Source organism: Chionomys nivalis, chromosome 8, assembly GCF_950005125.1.
Source record: "Chionomys nivalis chromosome 8, mChiNiv1.1, whole genome shotgun sequence".
In the NCBI taxonomy this organism is placed as follows: Eukaryota; Metazoa; Chordata; class Mammalia; order Rodentia; family Cricetidae; genus Chionomys; species Chionomys nivalis.
The window spans coordinates 44,076,095-44,094,782 of record NC_080093.1 but is presented as its reverse complement, the minus strand read 5'-3'; the positions used below and the strand labels follow the sequence as shown (position 1 = coordinate 44,094,782).

The window sequence follows — 18,688 nt, the reverse complement described above, 5'->3', positions numbered from 1 at the left end:
GGACCAATGGACTTGAATAGAAGACCCGGATATCAATCCACACATCTTCAAACACCTGATCTTTGATAAAGGAGCAAAAAGTATCAAATGGAAAAAAGAAAGCATATTTAACAAGTGGTGCTGGCATAACTGAATATCAACATGTAGAAAAATGAAAATAGACCCGTATCTATCACCATGCACAAAACTCAAGTCCAAATGGATCAAAGACCTCAACATAAAGCCAGCCACACTGGACCTTATAGAAGAGAAAGTGGGAAGTACACTTGAATGCATTGGCACAGAGAACCACTTCCTAAATACAAACCCAGTAGCATAGACACTGAGAGAAACAATTAATAAATGGACCTCCTGAAATTGAAAACTGCAAAAGACATGGCCAACAAGACAAAACGACAGCCTACAGACTGGGAAAAGATCTTCACTAACCCCACATCAGACAGAGGTCTGATCTCCAAAATATAGAAAAAACTCAAGAAATTGGACACCAAAAGATCACATAATCCAATAAAAAATGGAGTACAGACCTAAACAGAGAACTCTCAACAGAGAAATCTAAAATGGCTGAAAGACACTTAAGGAAATGTTCAACATCCTTAGGTCATCAGAGAAATGCAAATCGAAACACCTCTGAGATTCCATCCTACACTTGTATGAATGGCCAATATCAAAAACACTGATGACAACTTATGCTGGAGAGGTTGTGGGGAAAAGGGAACACTTCTGCATTGCTAGTGGGAATGCAAGCTGGTATAACCCCTTTGGATGTTAGTGTGGCGATTTCTCCGAAAATTAGGAAACAACCTTCCTCAAGACCCAGTAATACCACTCTTGGGTGTATATCCGAAGGATGCTCAATTATGTCCATAGCAGCTTTGTTTGTCAAAACAAGAACCTGGAAACAGCCTAAATGCCCCTCGATCAAAGAATGGATAAGAAAAATGTGGTACATTTACACAATGGAGCACTACACAGCAGAAAAAAATAACGACAGCTCGAATTTTGCAGGAAAATGGATGGAGCTAGGAAGCATCATTTTTGAGTGAGGTAACCCAGACACAGAAAGACAATTATCACATGTACTCACTCATAGGTGGTTTTTAATCATAAAGCAAAGAAAGCCAGCCTACAAACCACAATCCCAAAGAATTTAGACAACAATGCGGACACTAAGAGAGACTTTCATAGATATAATGCACATGTGAAGTAGAAAGTAGAAAAAGACAAGATCTCCTAAGTAAATTGGGAGCATAGAGACCTCGGGGGAGGATTGAAGTATGGAGGGGAGAAGAGAAAAATGTAGAGCTCAATAAATATCAACAAAAGAAAATTAAAAAAAAAAAAAAGATCAGGCTATAGGTAAAGCCTGGATTAATTAGTGATTATTGTGGGGAGAATCTAGCCCATTGTGAATGTGACCAACCCTGGGCCAGTGGTACTGGATGCAGTCTATAAGAGGGCAGGCCAAGGAAGTCAGAAAGCAGTGTCCTCCATAGTCTCTGCAAATGTCTCTGCCTCCAGGTTCTCACCCTTCTTGAGTTCCTTCCTGTCCTAACTTCCTATAGTGGTGGCCAATGTGTGTAGAAGAGTAAGTCTAAACCCTTTCCCTCCAATTTGCTTTTGGTCATCATAGCCAACAGTAATGCAAACTAAGGTAGGCCAAAACATACAAAAATCAAATCTCACTATAGCTGCAAAGAGAAGTAAGATATTAAGTGAAACAACTTTAAACATTCCATAAAACCTTATTAAAACATGCACACTTCTACTAAATGGTATAGTTAATATTAAAATTCAACAGATCAAACAAGGTTCTATGAGAGTAAAAATGCTAGAGTTGCAAAACAATCACTCAAATTATTTCCATGTTTATTTAATCTTGGGACAAAAATAAAACAAACATATCCAACTGTGTATTCTTATGTGTTTTTCACTAGCACATACAGTAAAATTTCAAACATGCCTTTCAAGATGGGGCTTGTAGGTCTCATCTCTTGGGTCATCTTTGAATGGTATTTCCTCTTCACTGATTAACATCTCTTCCTCCTCCTCTTCCTCATCACTACTATAAATAAACAAACAAATAATAAATTCTGATTCCAAGGATTATCTAATTAGGAGTGAATTAGAATACTTATACACCACCAAAAATCCACATCATCTAAAATTTTCATCCTTATGACCTGATTAGACTACATCCTAAACAATATACTTAAAACTCAGACTATATAAATAAGATATACTACAACATTTTAAAATTAAATAATTGCCCAATGGCATGAAGACTTAGACAACTGACTTTGTAATTCAGTTGTAATTGTCTGATGTGTTGTATCACAAAAGACTTAACCAACATTAAACTACCAAAGTACTATGAAAGACACTGGCAAGACACTTATATTTATGTGCCCAAAAGAGAATAACCAGAGAAGATACTCAAAACACGCCTTTGGAATTAGGAAACTAAGTCTCCTAATGTTTTATGGCCCATTTAAAATCAGATGTAGAATATTAAGTGTGATATATTAAAAATGAAATTAACAGTTCAACATTCTATCAAATAAAAAGTCTCAATCATTTAATACAATTGAGTATTCAAGATATAAGTATGAAATAAACGTTATACCTAATGCCACCGGGAGACAGAGGTTCTTCTCGAACTTCTGGAAAATTAAACCAAAATTTATTGAGACACACACACGAGATATTTTCTCTTCATAGTCAAAGATTAAGTGAAATCACTGTATGAAGGAGCTCTGTAAATGGAGAGTATCTACAATGTACCCAAAACAAATCCTACCTACATTACCACCTGTCCCCCGAAATTAAGATATTCAGCATTACATTTAAGGTTAAAGAACCAATCAGGTATTTGAGTAACCATATTATATTTACATCGTACCATATTCAAGTTGATCTGTAATTGGCTCTGACTTGCAGACGAGTTGCAACGAACTAGTCTTGGACCTAGAGCTCCGAGTATTCTCAGTGTCTCGAAGGCGAGAAATAGATGTCCTGCTACTACTACGCCAGCCTCGGCTAGGCCTAGTTGCAGAAATGGAAACTTCCTGAGGGAGGATAGAATCATCTTCTTTCTCTTCCTTGGGATCTAGATGAAAACATAATTCAAGTTTCAGCTAAATAGTGAAATAACCACGCTTATACATCTAATTAAAATAAAATCAAGACAACACTGAAATAAAATGGATCTTTACTTCGCCCCTACAGGTTCATATATTTGAATGTTTCATTATCATGGAGTGTGACCTTGTTGGGGTTGGTGTGGCCTTGTAGGAGGAAGTGTGTCACTGGTGGGTGGATGGGCGGGCTTTGGGGTTTCAAATGCTCAAGCCAAGTCCAGTAGCTCTCTGCCTGCAGATCTGGATGTAGAGTTCTCAGTTACTTCTCCAGCACGTCTGCCTGTGTGCCACCACCCTCTCCGCCATGACAACAATGGGCTAAACCTCTGAAAAAGTTTGCCCTGTCATGGTACTTCATCACAGCGATCGTATACGACAACTGTGGTAGGTAGTGTTCTTATACTCCATCATTCAGACTGAGACAGAAAAAGGATCATGAATTAAAACTAGTGAGAGTATAAAAAACAGACAGACAAACAAATCCAATGGCAAATTGCTCACCAGAACTGAATGGTCAGAACCTACTGCTGAAGAGACCATATACTTTGGTTGCAAGACAAAAATCAAGCTGGAACTGAATTGGACACTCAACTTTACAGGGCTGAGAGGTGCTATGCACACTGTTGGGAAAGTCATCAGTCTCATCTAATTGTGGATCTTGCATTCTACAATACTGCCAGGCAAGATGTATCCATTTGTATAAAAGTGGCATGACTGTTATAGGGGTGATCGATTACTTTCTAAACTGGATTTGAGGCTCATTCCATCAGAGAAAATTCATGTCTGTTAGGAATAACTTTGTCAAAAATCCCAGTTGGTAGGGAGGTGGGATATGCTCTCAGAGGGGAAACCTATTACTGCTGTTTCCCTACCCAGACATTGATATAGATATGAATAATTTGCATTGGTATGGATTTTAAGGTCAATTTTGTTATATGTATTTCTGATCTTGATTAAGGTATTGTGATTGTGAAGTTCATTTTTAAAATGTAATGTATAGTTAGAAAATATAAGTTGTTAATGGATAATCATCTATAATAGTCAAGTTTGTAGTCATGTTAGATTTTCTAGGTGTACATAGATATATTTTAGATAGACATTCTTCATATCTTTCAAAGACTGCAGAATATGCTATTTAATGTTTTAATAACTTAAGACTTTTCATGACAATAAGACACTCTGCTCCTGGCAGCACCAATCTACTTCAAGAAGAAAGAAGATGGGCATCGAAGAGGATCCTTATGGAGTTTGATAGCCATTTGGGCAAGAAACTGTTCTTGCCTGGACTATTGCATAAACTGGACACAGAGAACCCTCAGAGAGAGGACTGCTGAACTTGCCTAAAGGTGAGATGATCTTTTAGGGTTCCTGATTCATGAAGGAGTCTGCGAGACATTCTGCAGGACACAGCAGAAAGTGAATGAACTGCTTTGGAATTTCCTTCTTCATGGAAATGTCTGCTGGATACTATGGGCCTGAAGGCCAAAGATGGATGCCCCAACGGTACAGAAGAACTTTGGGTGACTGTACAGGCAGCAAGATGTCTCTGTCATTTCTAGAGTTTTGGATTTCTTGTTTACTTAGGCAATATTGTATCTTTCAGGAGTCTTTGATGGAGTTGAAGAATAGTTATAGTTTTCCTTAGTTATGATAAAGATAAAATAGATGTAAATATTGTAATTTTTACTTGATAACTGTTTTGTTATATGTAATTTTGCTATGTTAAAGTTAAAGCCTTCCTTTTTTTTTTTGTTTAAACAGAAAAAGGGGAAATGATGGAGGAAGGTCATTGGTTAAAAATAAACTGCTTGGCCCTCATAGGTTAGAACATAGGTGGGTGGAGTAAACAGAACAGAATGCTGGGAGGAAGAGGAAGTGAGCTAAGATGCAGGGCAGCTCCTCTCAGGGCCAGAAGCGATGCAGCCAGCCGCCAGGTCAGACATGCTGAATCTTTCCCGGTAAGACTGGTGCTACACAGATTATTAGAGATGGGTTGATCGGGATATGAGAAGTAGCCAGTAAGGGCTAGAGCTAATGGGCCAAGCAGTGTTTAAAAGAATACAGTAAAACCATGTGGGCGGCCGGGTGCGGGGACGCAACCCCACCGCTCCTATCACAACAAGACATAATGTCACATTGTTTTCATTTATGTTTACATCTAGTGATTAGTGCTTTCTCAGCCTTGATTGAGTAGTAAGTTAATATAGAGTTTCTTAACTGATCAAAATTCTGAGAATAAGTGACTTTTGAGTGCTCAGCACTGTCCAGGACATCTACCCTACCCATTCAGGGAAGGGAGGGAAGTATGTAAGAATCAAAATATGGGAGACTGTGTTGTAAAATGCTATGTTCTGAATCTGACAAGGCACCTGCACTCATAAAAAGCCAGTGGTTGTAGTTATTTGCCTAAGACTGGGGTCTTCGACGTAAAATTTCACCTTTCTCTAAGCTGTCAATGTCTCTGTAAATTGCCCTTGTCCCAACATTCATGCAAGCAACCTTAATTAAATGCAGTGGCGTGTGTGTGTGCATATACACACACACATACATATACAGAAAAAATATGGCGTACGGCTTTCAAACATACAAAAATCTCAACCCATTTATAATGACATCAACAGAGCAGTACATTCTGATATTTATACAAATGTATGACAACACACTGTATGACCATGGCAAGGTTTCAAGAAAACAGGCACTTGAACACACAGATGTTAGGTTATTAGTAAAGGCAATTCTATTAGAGTGGAAGGCCCAAGGATAATCTTTATAGATCATGCTTTGTATTCTGAGCCCAGTGGTGACAAGAGTCATCTTTTGCAACATTAATTCTCCTACTGAAATATCTTCACATGTTGTTCTAGCTTCAACCATCCCAAATACAAAAATCTAGGCTCATAACTTAGTAGTTAATCCTAACAAATATTTCAAAACAAAACAAACCTCTAGACTTTCTCAGACTTTAAAAAATATTAAATAGATCACTTCAATAATATTATGATGTCAGCATCACCCAACATCAAAGCAAAAACAAACAACCCCCCCCCAAAATCCTCTACATACCAATCTATATTTCCTATAAAACAAATGCTATGGCATATTTAAGAGAATCAATATATAGTTTTGATATTCAAAATAAAATAAAACGAAAAAAATCATTTCAACATAGATAAACTAACAAAAGCACACATACTCCCCTGAGCATACTCGGTTGCAAAAACAAAGTCTTCTACCTAAGTAGAAAATCATGGATGACCTCTTCTATTTAATAGTCTACTACAAATTCAAGCCTCAACAATTAAGGGAAAGGAAAACAAAGAAAAATAAAGGTAACATCCAAACTGGGACAACGACAAAATTCCTTTATTATCTGCAGATTAAATGACCTTATATTAATACTGATCGATATCTCCCCTTGTAATGAATTTAGAAAGGCGTAGAATAGAAAAATCAATAAATACAATTCTGCCTTAAAATATATCACCAACTGAACAAGCCCCAAAGGAAATTCAGAAAATGCTTCCTGCCGGGCGGTGGTGACACACACCTTTAATCCCAGCACTTGGGAGGCAGAGGCAGGAGAATCTCTGGGAGTTCGAGACCAGCCTGGTCTACAAGAGCTAGTTCCAGGATAGGCTCCAAAGCCACAGAGAAACCCTATCTCGAAAAACCAAAAACAAACAAACAAAAAACAACAAAAAATGCTTCCTCTTTTAAAAGAATAAAAAATACTGCTAAGAAAATAATCTTTCCAAAACAGATGCACAAACAACGTATCTGTAAAAATCCAGATTCTGTTAACCTGATCCTAAAATGCATATGAAAAATCTTGAGGAGGAGTGGCCAAAACTACTGAAACAAGAACAAACTTGGAAGACTTTTTAGAACTTCAAAACCTATTAAAGGTTACAGGAACCAGTACTGGTAAAAGACTAAACATAATAGCCAATAAACTGAATTAAAACTTTAGCAATAAATCTATCCATCTATGTGCAAAAAAGCCGGTGGGAATGGACATTCTCTTCAACAAATGTTAATGGGAAAACAGTATATACAAAGATTAGAAAGCTAGATTCTTAGCTCTTAAAATTTAATTCAAAATGGATCATATATATATACGTATATACATATACATACATACATACATATATATATATATAAGTGAAAGAGCTAACACTTTAAAATTCATAGCGAAGATGGTTTACAGAATGGGAGAGATTTACAAATTACATTTGCTACAATACTTTAAGCATATAAAACTCATCTTTCATTTTAAAGAGGCATATAACCAGAAACATAAGCAAAAGATATGAATAAGCATTTCATTAAAGATAAACAAGCTTTAAAAAAAAACCAAAACAAAAACCATATGCAAAGATACTCAACATCAGTCATTAATGAAAGGCAAATCAAAAGCCTGATGAGACCATAATTTCATACTGACTAGGATGGTTATAAAAAAGAAAAGTGTGTTGAAGAGAATTAAGAGAAACTAGAACTGTTGTATAATGCAAACAGACATAAGATTGGGCAGGAAAACAGAAGATTCTCAAAACACCACCAAATTATATATATGAGTCAACAGTTCTTAGTTCATGTAATGATTGGATATAATGACCTCCCCCAAAGCTTAGTCTTAAAACTAAGTCTGAGTTTCAACAGCTTCAGTGCTGAGCCTTCAGAAGTAACAGAATCACAAGAGCTCTATCATCAGATTAATCCACAGATGAATTCATGACTTAGTGAATTGTTAGGAAGTGGGTTTTCCTTCTGACTGCTATAAAGCAGTTTTCCTTCACTGTAATATAGAGGCAACCCATAGAAGGAAAAAATTCTTACCAACTCCACATCTAAGAGAGGACTAATATCCAATAATAAAGAACTCAAGAAACTTGATCTAAAAAAAACAAATGACTAATAAAAAAAATGGGGTATAGAACTAAACACAGAATTCTCAATAGAAGAAACTCAAATGGTTGAGAAACAAAGAAATATTCAATATCCTTAACCAATCAGGGAAGTGAAAATCAAAACTATTTTTGAGATTACATTATACCATCATTATGGCTAAGATCAATATTGCAAATGACAGCTCATATTGGCAAGGACGGAGAGTAAGAAGAATACTCATACATTGCTGGTGGGATTGCAAACATGTACAGCCACTATGGAAATCAATACGGTGACTTCTCAGAAAACTGGGAATTGTTCTACCTCAAGATCCAGTACCCAAATGAGACAGCATCCTATCATAAGGACATTTGCTCAACTATGTTCACTGCTGTTCTATTTATAATAGCCAGAAACTTGAAACAATGTTTGTTGATGTCCCTCAATAGAGGACTAGATAAAAACATTTACAGGATGGAGTTTAAAAAGTATGCCATTGCAGGGTGGTAGTGGTGCATACTTTTAATTCCAGCACTCAAGAGGCAGAGGCAGGTGGCTCTCTGTGAGTTTACTTTTTTATTTTTTTTTTTTTGGTTTTTCGAGACAGGGTTTCTCTGTGGCTTTGGAGCTTGTCCTGGAACTAGCTCTGTAGACCAGGCTGGTCTCGAACTCACAGAGATCCGCCTGCCTCTGCCTCCCAAGTGCTGGGATTAAAGGCGTGTGCCACCATCGCCCGGCTTCTCTGTGAGTTTGAGGTCAGCCTGGTCTACAGTGCAAGTTCCAGAGAAATCCTCTGTCAGCCTGGTCTACAGCAAAAGTTACACAGAGAAATCCTGTCTTGAAAAAACAAAAAGTATGCCATCATGAAATCTGCAGGCAAATGAACTAGCAAAAAATCATCCCGAGGTAACCCAGACTTAGAAAGATAAATACTGTATATATTCACTTATCTGTGGATATTAGCCATTAAATGAATGATAACCAAGCTACAATCATTAGATCCAGAAGTTAAGACTACGGGGGAACACATATATCTCCCTGGGAGAAGGAAATCTTACAGGTGGATTGGTGGTGGGAGTGGAGGATGGGAATGGGAGGATAAGGTGGGGAGCAGTAGAGATGTGCTGAGAAAAGGAATGCAGGGGAGACACAGTTAAATTTGAGAGGCATTTGAGGTGTGGCATGGAAATCTGGTGCAGGGGAAACTTCCCAAAATATATGTTAGCAATCCAAATGAAGTCTCTAAATATGAGGTAAATAGAATCCCAACTAGCCATTTCTTGTCACCAAATGAAGCTTCCACTATTGAGATTGGATTACATCCAATTGCATTGTGGTAGAAAGGGATCCCACGGAAATCCCAAACAATCTAATCTGTTGACAAGACAATAGATTGCTCTCCTTAAACTGACAGCAACACCCCTGTCCTGAAGACAACTTCCACATAACTCACTGAGCATGGAAAAGATGAGCTGGTGCTTACATAGAACCTTTACCCCTATGTTCTAGTATCTTTGTCTGGGAAGGCATTCTGTAGGCTACCAAGAAAAACGTAAACATCAACCTAGCCATAAAACCTTTGATCTGTAATAGTTTCCTGCCTGTAAAATTATGCTTGGTCAATGGTGGCACAAATCTTGTGAAAATAATCAACCAGTGTCTGCTTGGACTTAAGATCCACTCTGCAAGATGGAACACATACCCAATACTGCTTGGGTGACCAAGGTATTAGATAGCCCAATGACCTAAGGTAAAACTAAATACTATTGGTCTTTAAAAAAAAAAAAAAAGGGTAACAATAAAATGACTTCCTAATGATATTCTGCTATACTCAGACCAGTGCCTTACTGAGCTATCAGCAGAGAAGTCTCCTCCCACAGCATACAGGAACACATACAGAGACCCACAGCCACACATTACATAAAGAGACAGACATTGGAACATAGATCTACATGGATGTCTCCATTAAATTCCTCTCCTCAGAGCTCAGAGAACCTCTGGAAGGAGAGGCAGAAAGAGTTTAAGAGTCAGAGAGAAAAGAGGACACCAAGAGAACAAGGGCCCCCTAAATCAAATGAACTATGAACTCACAGGGACTGAAGCAGCAAGCACAGGCCTGACATGGAGATGCACAGGTCTCTTAAAATATATATTATTATAGCTTTCAGTTTAGTAACGTAAGTATTTTTATGGGGTGTGTGAACGATCGTGTATCTGATTCTTGTGACTTCTCATGGGGCTCTTTTCCTTCTGTTGGTTTGCCTTGCCCAACTTTGATGTGATGATTTTAGTTTTATTTTGTTGAATTTGGTTGTTATCTCTTAGACACCTGTTCTTTAATGAGACAGAAAGGGAATGGATATGAATAGGAGGGAAGATAGGGAGGAATAAGGAGGAGTAGAGGCAGGGAAATTGTAATCAGGATATACTGTATAAGAAAAGAATGTATTTTTAATAAAAAGGGAAAAATAACTGTGCCCCACTACAGGTCCAGAAACAGGCCAAATGGCAATGAATAGAAACTTCTGAAGCAAGGAGTTCAAATAAATCTTTCATTTTTTTGTAAACTGTTTTCTCAGGAATTTTACCCTGGCAAAACCAAGTCACATGTCAAAACGTGAAAACAGGGATTTAATGAAACAAATGCTTATACTGAAATAACTATCACAATTCATTATGGCCAAAATGTACAAACACAAATATTTATCATATCCAGCTAAGAACCGAAGTTTCATGGTTGTTAACTCTTAATACTAATATGCTTGTTCTATGGTGCCTAGTTGTCAGCCTAAATGCCAATCTACATCAGTTGAAAGACTTTAAGACTTAGGTTTTGGGAAGAAATTCAATCTCAAGACTGTACCAGAAACTCCAAATTTCCAGTCTAGAATTTAGATTAAAAAGTCTAAAATCAACAACTTTATTTCTACCTTGCTGGTTGATCCTCAGTTCCTCAAAATTAATTTTTAACTGACAAGTAATTACACTTAGTGGTATAGTAAATGCTTCTAATTTAACCTTGTCTCAGCACCTACTTCAAATGCATTCTTAGCATTATAATAAAGGAGGCAAGGCTCATTCAACTATCAATCTTCTTTTTTTGTCTGTTTTTAGAGAAAGTGTTTCTCTGCGACCCTGGCTGTCCTGGAACTCACTATGTAGATCAGGTTGGCCTCAAAATCAGAGATCCACCTGCTTCTGTCTCCTAAATGATGGGATTAAAGGAGTGCACTACCACTGCCAGGTTTTAATACCACATCCAAATGCCTTAAGAGTGTAGCCACGAATAAAATCTCCAGATGTCTCTGAAGGTCTGCAGTACCATGAACGTCTGGGTCAAGCCTGCCCTAGTCTTCCATAGCCCCTGCTTGTTGCTTTCTCTCCTCTCCCTTACTATGCTAACTTGCATATGACCTGTGCCTATGCCACTACTCTCCAGAGTCTGTGAGTACTAAAAACTCCTCTAAGTGTAGCTTTCTGCAGTAAGATCTAGGAGGAAGTGAATCCACTCTACAAGGAACACATGAAGGTGAATCCTTGTGGTTGCTGCTCTTTTGTCTCAGTCTTTGGTGATTGCTAGCTAAGCTGGAGAAACCTAGAAGTTAAGCTCAGAGCATGCACAAAATGTATTTATATTATAATGTTTCAAGTAAGCAAATTAGCATAATTTCCAGTTTACTAATTTGCCATTTATGTATGAGCACTAAGAATGACTTTAACAATCTTGAAATGTCTATTACATTATTACTTATTGTGCTAAAGTACAGAACAATAAAACACTGAAATGTACTCCTGGATTTTAAGCAAAACCTGTACCCTATCATAACAGACCCCCTTTCACCTTAGTCTCTAGTAACCACTCTGCTACTTGTATAACAGAATAATTTACAGCTCACGTAACATTTAAGTAAATACTGCAGCATTTTTCTTTCTAAGTCTGGCTAATTTCATGTAATGTTCTCTACTTCTATCTGTAAAGGACAGTTTCCTTTTTCCTAAAGGATATGATGCATTAAATTATGTAATTTACATTTACTTTTTGTTGTTCTTATTTGTTGGAGCAAGGTTCTTACTTTGTAGCTCAGGTTAGCCTGGAATTTGTGGCAATCTTTCTAAGCCATACATATGAGTGCTAGAATTTACAAGTATGAGCCATATGCCCATCTACAAACACTAAACAACAAAACCCCTACAGTTATAAATACTGATAAACTCAGAATAAAATTATCAGCTCAAACTTATAAATAGTATCAAAAAGAATTGTTACATGTTAGTGATGATCGAGAAAAAAAGAATACCACACTACAAGCTAATCTGAAAACTGGTAAAGAGGTTTCTCAAAAAACTAAAAACAGAAAATAGTTCAGCCAAGAAATGATAAATCGTTGCAGTCTAATTTGTCAAATTTTGTGGGATAAACTGGTGACTTCTTTGCCAAGTTTCCTTTCTGATTCTTGGAATGTAAAGCTTGTACTGCAAATACCAGCCAGAAGTACTATATACAAGTGCTGATCACTTTTGTCTAGCAAGGTTATTATTACTACTTATAAAGCAAAAGATAATGCAGTAAAGAAAACTAGGTTTATAAAGTTTTATACAGGCAAAGTTATAAACAGAATCAACAAATAAACAGCTAGGCGACAAGTTGAGTGTTTAGGACCAATGAAACCAGCAGGTGAGCAGAAAATACAAGTTCCCTTTTTTTTTTTTTTTTGGATTTTTCGAGACAGGGTTTCTCTGTGGCTTTTTGGTTCCTGTCCTGGAACTAGCTCTTCTAGACCAGGCTGGCCTCGAACTCACAAAGATCCGCCTGCCTCTGCCTCCTGAGTGCTGAGATTAAAGGCGTGCGCCACCACCACCCGGCCAAGTTTCTTTTTTTTAAACTGAACTGATATTAGACTAGTGAAGACATGGAGGAGAGATAGGAGTTTGAAAATTTCCAGACCTGTCAGGTGGAGGCGCACACCTTTCATCCCAGCACTGGTGGGGGGGGGGGGCGGCAGAGGCAGGTGGATCTCTGTCAGTTCAAGGCCAACCTGGTCTACAAGAGCTAGTGACAGGACAAGCTACAGAAATCCTGTTTTCATCTTCCCCCAGCTGCACAGCTACCCACCATGCTGGAACTTCCAGATTAAAATACTCAAGAAAAAATATTTTCCACAGTACTTCAAAAATTTTCTTCAAGAAAACTATATTTTCAGCTCTAATAAAAACAACTGCCTTTAAAACCTTTTTTTAAAAAATGAGAACTAGCCTTGTACCCATTACTTATCTGCACTTCCCCACAGAGTAAGAGCTCCAAAGTGATTTCTGAGTAAGGAACACAGACTTTCCACATAGTAACAAGAACCTTGCTAGACAAAAACAATGTCTTCTTCTACCTGTATATCAGATATTAGCTTTACATTCCAAGAATCAGAGAAAGAAACTTGTGAAAAGAACTTGATGAAGAAATCACCAATTCAAGTTACTGGCTCCTAATCACACTGTCATACGTTCAAATAGCATAAACATCCAATGTTTGAATGTAACTTAAATAGTTGCAATGCATACTTTACAAAGAATAGAAAAAAAGGTCACTTAAGAAATTACAGATATAATAAATGTCACACACACACTTTAGTAATAAGCTAAATCAGGAAGATTCTGAGTTAGGCTAGCTTGGGCAACATAATGGGGTTGTCTCTCCACCAAATATAGCAATGTATAATTAGACCTTAAAAACTCACTAGTTAATTCTACAAATTAAGTTAATTCCAGGAGTTGAAAATTGTCTATGTTAGACGAGATCAAAAGTACAAAGTACAATCAAGAAGTGAAATATGGGCTGGAGAGATGGCTCAGAGGTTAAGAGCATTGCTTGCCCTTCCAAAGGTCCTGAGTTCAATTCCCAGCAACCACATGGTGGCTCACAACCATCTGTATTGGGGTCTGGTGCCCTCTTCTGGCCTGCAGACATACACACAGACAGAATATTGTATACATAATAAATAAATAAATAAATATTTTAAAAAAAAAAGAAGTGAAATACAATTAAGGAGTTATTTTGTCCAGCTTAGAATTTAAATTTAAAGATCACAACTAAAGATTAGAAAAAGGGAAAAATTGTCATAACAGTACAGAGGCATTTTAATAACTCAATTTGCAAAATCAGAATAAAGTTTCATATTTAAAATGAAACATTTGCTTCCTTTTATAATCCAGATAAGCAGAAATCTACATTCAACATCAATACCTGTATTTCATTTGCTAAACTGTAAATAGATTTAAATGACTTAATGAATTTTTTCAATTATTTACCAAGGTAAAATCTTAGCATACTTTCCACATTCTTTAAACTATGAGTCTACCAGTTATCAAGATTTACCTATACTTTACTATTATTACATGTAATTTTGTTACTTCTTAATAAATGACTAGCTTTAAAAATCGGTGTGGTTTTTAAATTATAACCCATTATTGAGTTTCTAAATTCAAAGACATTGTATTTTCCAAATCTGCTTGCTGTGTCATCTAAAGAGAATCGAACTCTTTCAGCAGGTCTACAGCCTAAAGTAACCTTTGAATGGAAAGCACTGAATAATTAGGCTGAAGTGTACTGTCTTTTCTAATAGACTACAAGACAGTGCTATCTATATGCCAAAACAATGAGTCTTACCTTTATCAATTGCTATTTTTTCTATGCACCTGAAAGAAATCAAGAGTCAAACGTTAGATGAGTAATTTTGTGCATGTCTTTAAAACACAAGTATTTATTTTAGATTCATCTCCAGAATAATACAGAAAGCATCTGCAATATGTTTAAAACAGAGCCTAACTTTCAGCAGTGGTAGAAATATCCTATCTATACCATATATACTATAGCACTGTAACTGGGGAAGTTTTTTATGTCGATTAAAGTAAACTTAAAGAGTGGCCACCATAACCAATAGCACAGAAACAGAATATCATTTGAAATAATTGCTTTATTCATAAAAAAAAAACAAGGAAAATTTTGCCAATTTTATTAAAAGTGGTTATCTGAGAAAATGAATGTCCTTATTTTATATATGTACAGTAAATGAGACTGAAATGACAACATCTGAGATGTGCTCAAAAACACTTCTGTCTAAAACAGAAGGTAGGGAGGGAGGTGTAGCAAGGATGGTAAGATAGATGCCAGTAACTTTCACTGATAAATACTGATGTTTTATTACACTACTTTTCCTACTTTGTATTTACTGAACAATCCTACTAACAAAATGTAATTTTAACAGTCCCTAAACTTGACCACTGAATCCAATAAAAATTTCTAAAACGGCAATATATACATCTCAAATATTACTTATACATTACAAATTAAATGCAAGTAAAAAGCTCAAAAAGTTAAAAGCCTACTGACTTAAAATACAAAGTGACCGCCATGATTTTAATTTGGGATAGCTTCTAAGACATGTAACTGGAAATGCAGTATTTTGAATTCCATACCTCTTCTCCAAACTCAGAAGTAAACTGGCTTCCTATTTGTATTATAAAGATACCACATTGTATCTAGCAGCATAAAGGCTGCAAATGAACTCAATGCAATTAAAAGATGTTTTGTGAAAGAAGAGTTGTCATTGTGCCTCATTTTTAAAAGCGTATTATGATGACTTTAGTTGTCATAAACTTCACAATTGACAAGTATCTGAACCACCTTTACTTTAGTAAATGGAGCACTAAAAACACACCTGCTGGATGCCTGAGATGTTTTTCAAATAGTTCAGTGTTTATACCATCATCCTAACCTCCCCCTAGGTTCCTGACCACTCAGGATTCCAGTGCTGTGCAACTGAGGTCTTCTAGAAACAAAAAGCTTGTGTTTGTCTATTCAGAATATTCACCTCACTATCCACAACCCTTCAAGCAAACACAGCAAAAAAAAAAAAAAAAAAAAAGTACAGATTACTATTTTACTTTTGTCAAAATAACTCCACAAAGAACTCTGAACTTTATACCAAAAGAGTAAAACAACTCTCTTCTTCATGTGTCACTCATCTGAACCTAAAGAAGACTTCCAAAAATATTCAAGGCTTTGTTTAAAAACGCTATGCAACAACTACATTTTAAGTTTCAAGACTTATTTGTTAAAGAGTTTTAAAATCTGGAATACACAGATATTCAATTTTATGTTATAGATAAAGATATTTTGTCTCCTATCCTAGGAGGCAAATTGATTTCACTGTTTGCACATCGATATTTTAATTTATTAAAAACAGAAAAGCCAGGCAGGGTGATGCATGACTTTTATCAAAGCACTTGAGAAGCAGTAGACGACCAACAGATCTGTCACTAGGAGGTACAGTATGGTATACATACAAAGGCAGATCTGTCACTAGGAGGTACAGTATGGTATACATACAAAGTTCCAGGCAAGGGCTACATAGTGATGCCCCATCTTCAAGGAAGCAATTAAACAAGCAGAAAACCTCACAAACAATGAAACACATCAAAAAGGAAAAATAAAACACGTAAGAGGATAAAAATCATATTCTTAGACTTATTGTACCACCACATGCTTCTCGAAGCATATCCACAATTAAAACAAGAATCACAGCTAAAACAGAACGATGAGCTTAATTCTTAACATAAACACAAATTTTGTACAAATTGAATTTAAATTACTAACTGCTAGCCATTTAGGTAATTTGTGTATGAGACTAGCATTTAACTTTATGCCTCCCTCCAGAACATACTCACTGAAACTGTATTATCTTAATTCTCAAAAACTTCGATGTGAATTAAGTTGTTATACATTCAAGTTTATGAAAGTATAACCCATTATTCAGCTGTAGACCTCCTGAGGAACAGCTCTCAAGATTTGGTGACTTGTTCAGGGCTACTTAGCCAGAGAGTAGTAAAAGCTTACAGATCACATTTACAGTCTGAACATCAAGTCCAAGCTTTTTTTCCACTATATAATTTAGTAATACACATTTCAGTTGATCCAAATCTATGTTTTTGATATTTTAAACAACTTTGTACATTTTTCTGTTTCTAATTGGGAGAAAGAAATACAGGTCAATACCCAATTTCATAGTATTTTGTAGGCAAAAAAGCAGGAATATGGAAAATGGATGAAAAAGTAACTAGGGAGGGAAAGATCTAAAAAGAACAAATAATTAATAGAGAGATTAAATTACTTATATCCTTTTTAAATGTTATTTCATTTGGAAGAGATTAATTAAGGTCAGAGTTCAGTACACCGACCCTCAAAACTGCATGTCTCAAAGGATTAAATAGAAAAGTGAGTTCAAAAACAATGATGTCACTGACCATCTGCAAACCATGCACACGAGTTTAATGAGTGCTAATCAACGTTCCCTTCCTCAGCAAGGTCCTTGAAGACAAGGCCAGGTCTAATTTAATTTTCTAATGCTTAAAGGAGTAAGAATATTAGTCCCAGTTACTTTTCAAACAAGAACTGCAAAGCTGAAACTGTGTTGTGATTTCTCTGACGTGTAAGCCATTGAATAAGTAAATTGTGCAATAAAAATGAAAATTCATTTTTAGGAATGTAAAATTGTATAATCTTAAATACACGACCAAGGGATAAGTCTGAAGGCAAAAGAATGTAAAGATCATTCTAACTATGTATAGTACTAGATGAGAAGGAAGATTAAGATTGCCTCTTCCCCTCCACAACAAATACTGTGATCAAAAACCAAGCAAGCAAGCAAGCAATCATATTCATCCCAGATCAACTGCTTCCACAATTAATTATACTGTGGGATTCAAAATGTCCATCAGTACTTCTACCACATAGGAAAAAGTAAGATACTACTCTACATATAATTTAACTTGATTCAGATTACTTTACTCTCAAGTGCCACGTTAAAAAAAATTTTAAAATACTTGTTTATGTAAGATAATAGAAAAGCACGCAACTTTACAAAACCGACACAAAAACACCAGTACAAAGTACTGTTTCTGATAGGGCACCACTTTTCAACACAGCAGATTGAATTTGGTATTTTGCTGTGTGAGACACTGTGTGAAATGGTCCCACAATGTATTTAATACACACAAACTCAAGTCATGAAAGTTATCCCCCTCCCCCAGTGTAACTGCGCACAGATGAAGAAACCAAGATACACATAAAGAATTTGTCTACGAAATTTATGCTCAATTAGAATCAATGATTTACATCATTTCAAGTTTGTGAGTTAAATACATATAAGCGGTTAAGATTTTTGTAAGCACGTACATACAGCAGTTACAACTCTTAATTCAGTTTAAAAATTTGTAATCAGAAACTTAATTTTGAAATAGGACTGTTTTTAAGATTTATAAATGTTCCCAGTCCAAGGTAAGTCAAGCCCTACTTGATTTGTACTCTACTGAAAGGTTGCTGGTTATCTGAAACCGAAAAAAATCCCTGCCCTTTGATTTTCTCTGCCCCCTTTCCCATTTGTAAATCATAAAATTGCTAACAATGAATAGCTAATTTGATTTAAACGTGTAACTTATAAAACATGTATTTAATTATTTTTAACTTAAGCATTACTCTAATGAGCAATTTAAAATATTTAAGCTCCTGGCCATCTGCTAAGGGCCTCTATTAGTTCAAAGTAGTAATTCAGATCAATCAAATTTTAAGAATGAAGTACCTACGTCAGAATCTAGGAATAAAGAAAAAG

The 18,688-nt window shown here is 36.1% G+C and overlaps 1 protein-coding gene across 3 annotated transcripts in view; it reads right to left on the bottom strand.

Moving 5' to 3' along the window:
• Zfp91 (ZFP91 zinc finger protein, atypical E3 ubiquitin ligase) overlaps window positions 1-18,688 on the bottom strand; it is a 33,037-nt gene that overhangs the window by 13,420 nt on the left and 929 nt on the right. For 2 of the 3 annotated variants that reach the window (XM_057777558.1, XM_057777556.1), the window contains exons 2-5: window positions 14,689-14,717; window positions 2,903-3,109; window positions 2,627-2,663; window positions 1,964-2,065 (exon numbers count right to left, since the gene is read on the bottom strand). In XM_057777558.1, coding sequence (XP_057633541.1) covers window positions 1,964-2,065; window positions 2,627-2,663; window positions 2,903-3,109; window positions 14,689-14,717 — 375 coding nt within the window. The remainder of the gene's footprint in view (window positions 1-1,963; window positions 2,066-2,626; window positions 2,664-2,902; window positions 3,110-14,688; window positions 14,718-18,688) is intronic. The other variant, XM_057777557.1, reaches the window with a different exon arrangement.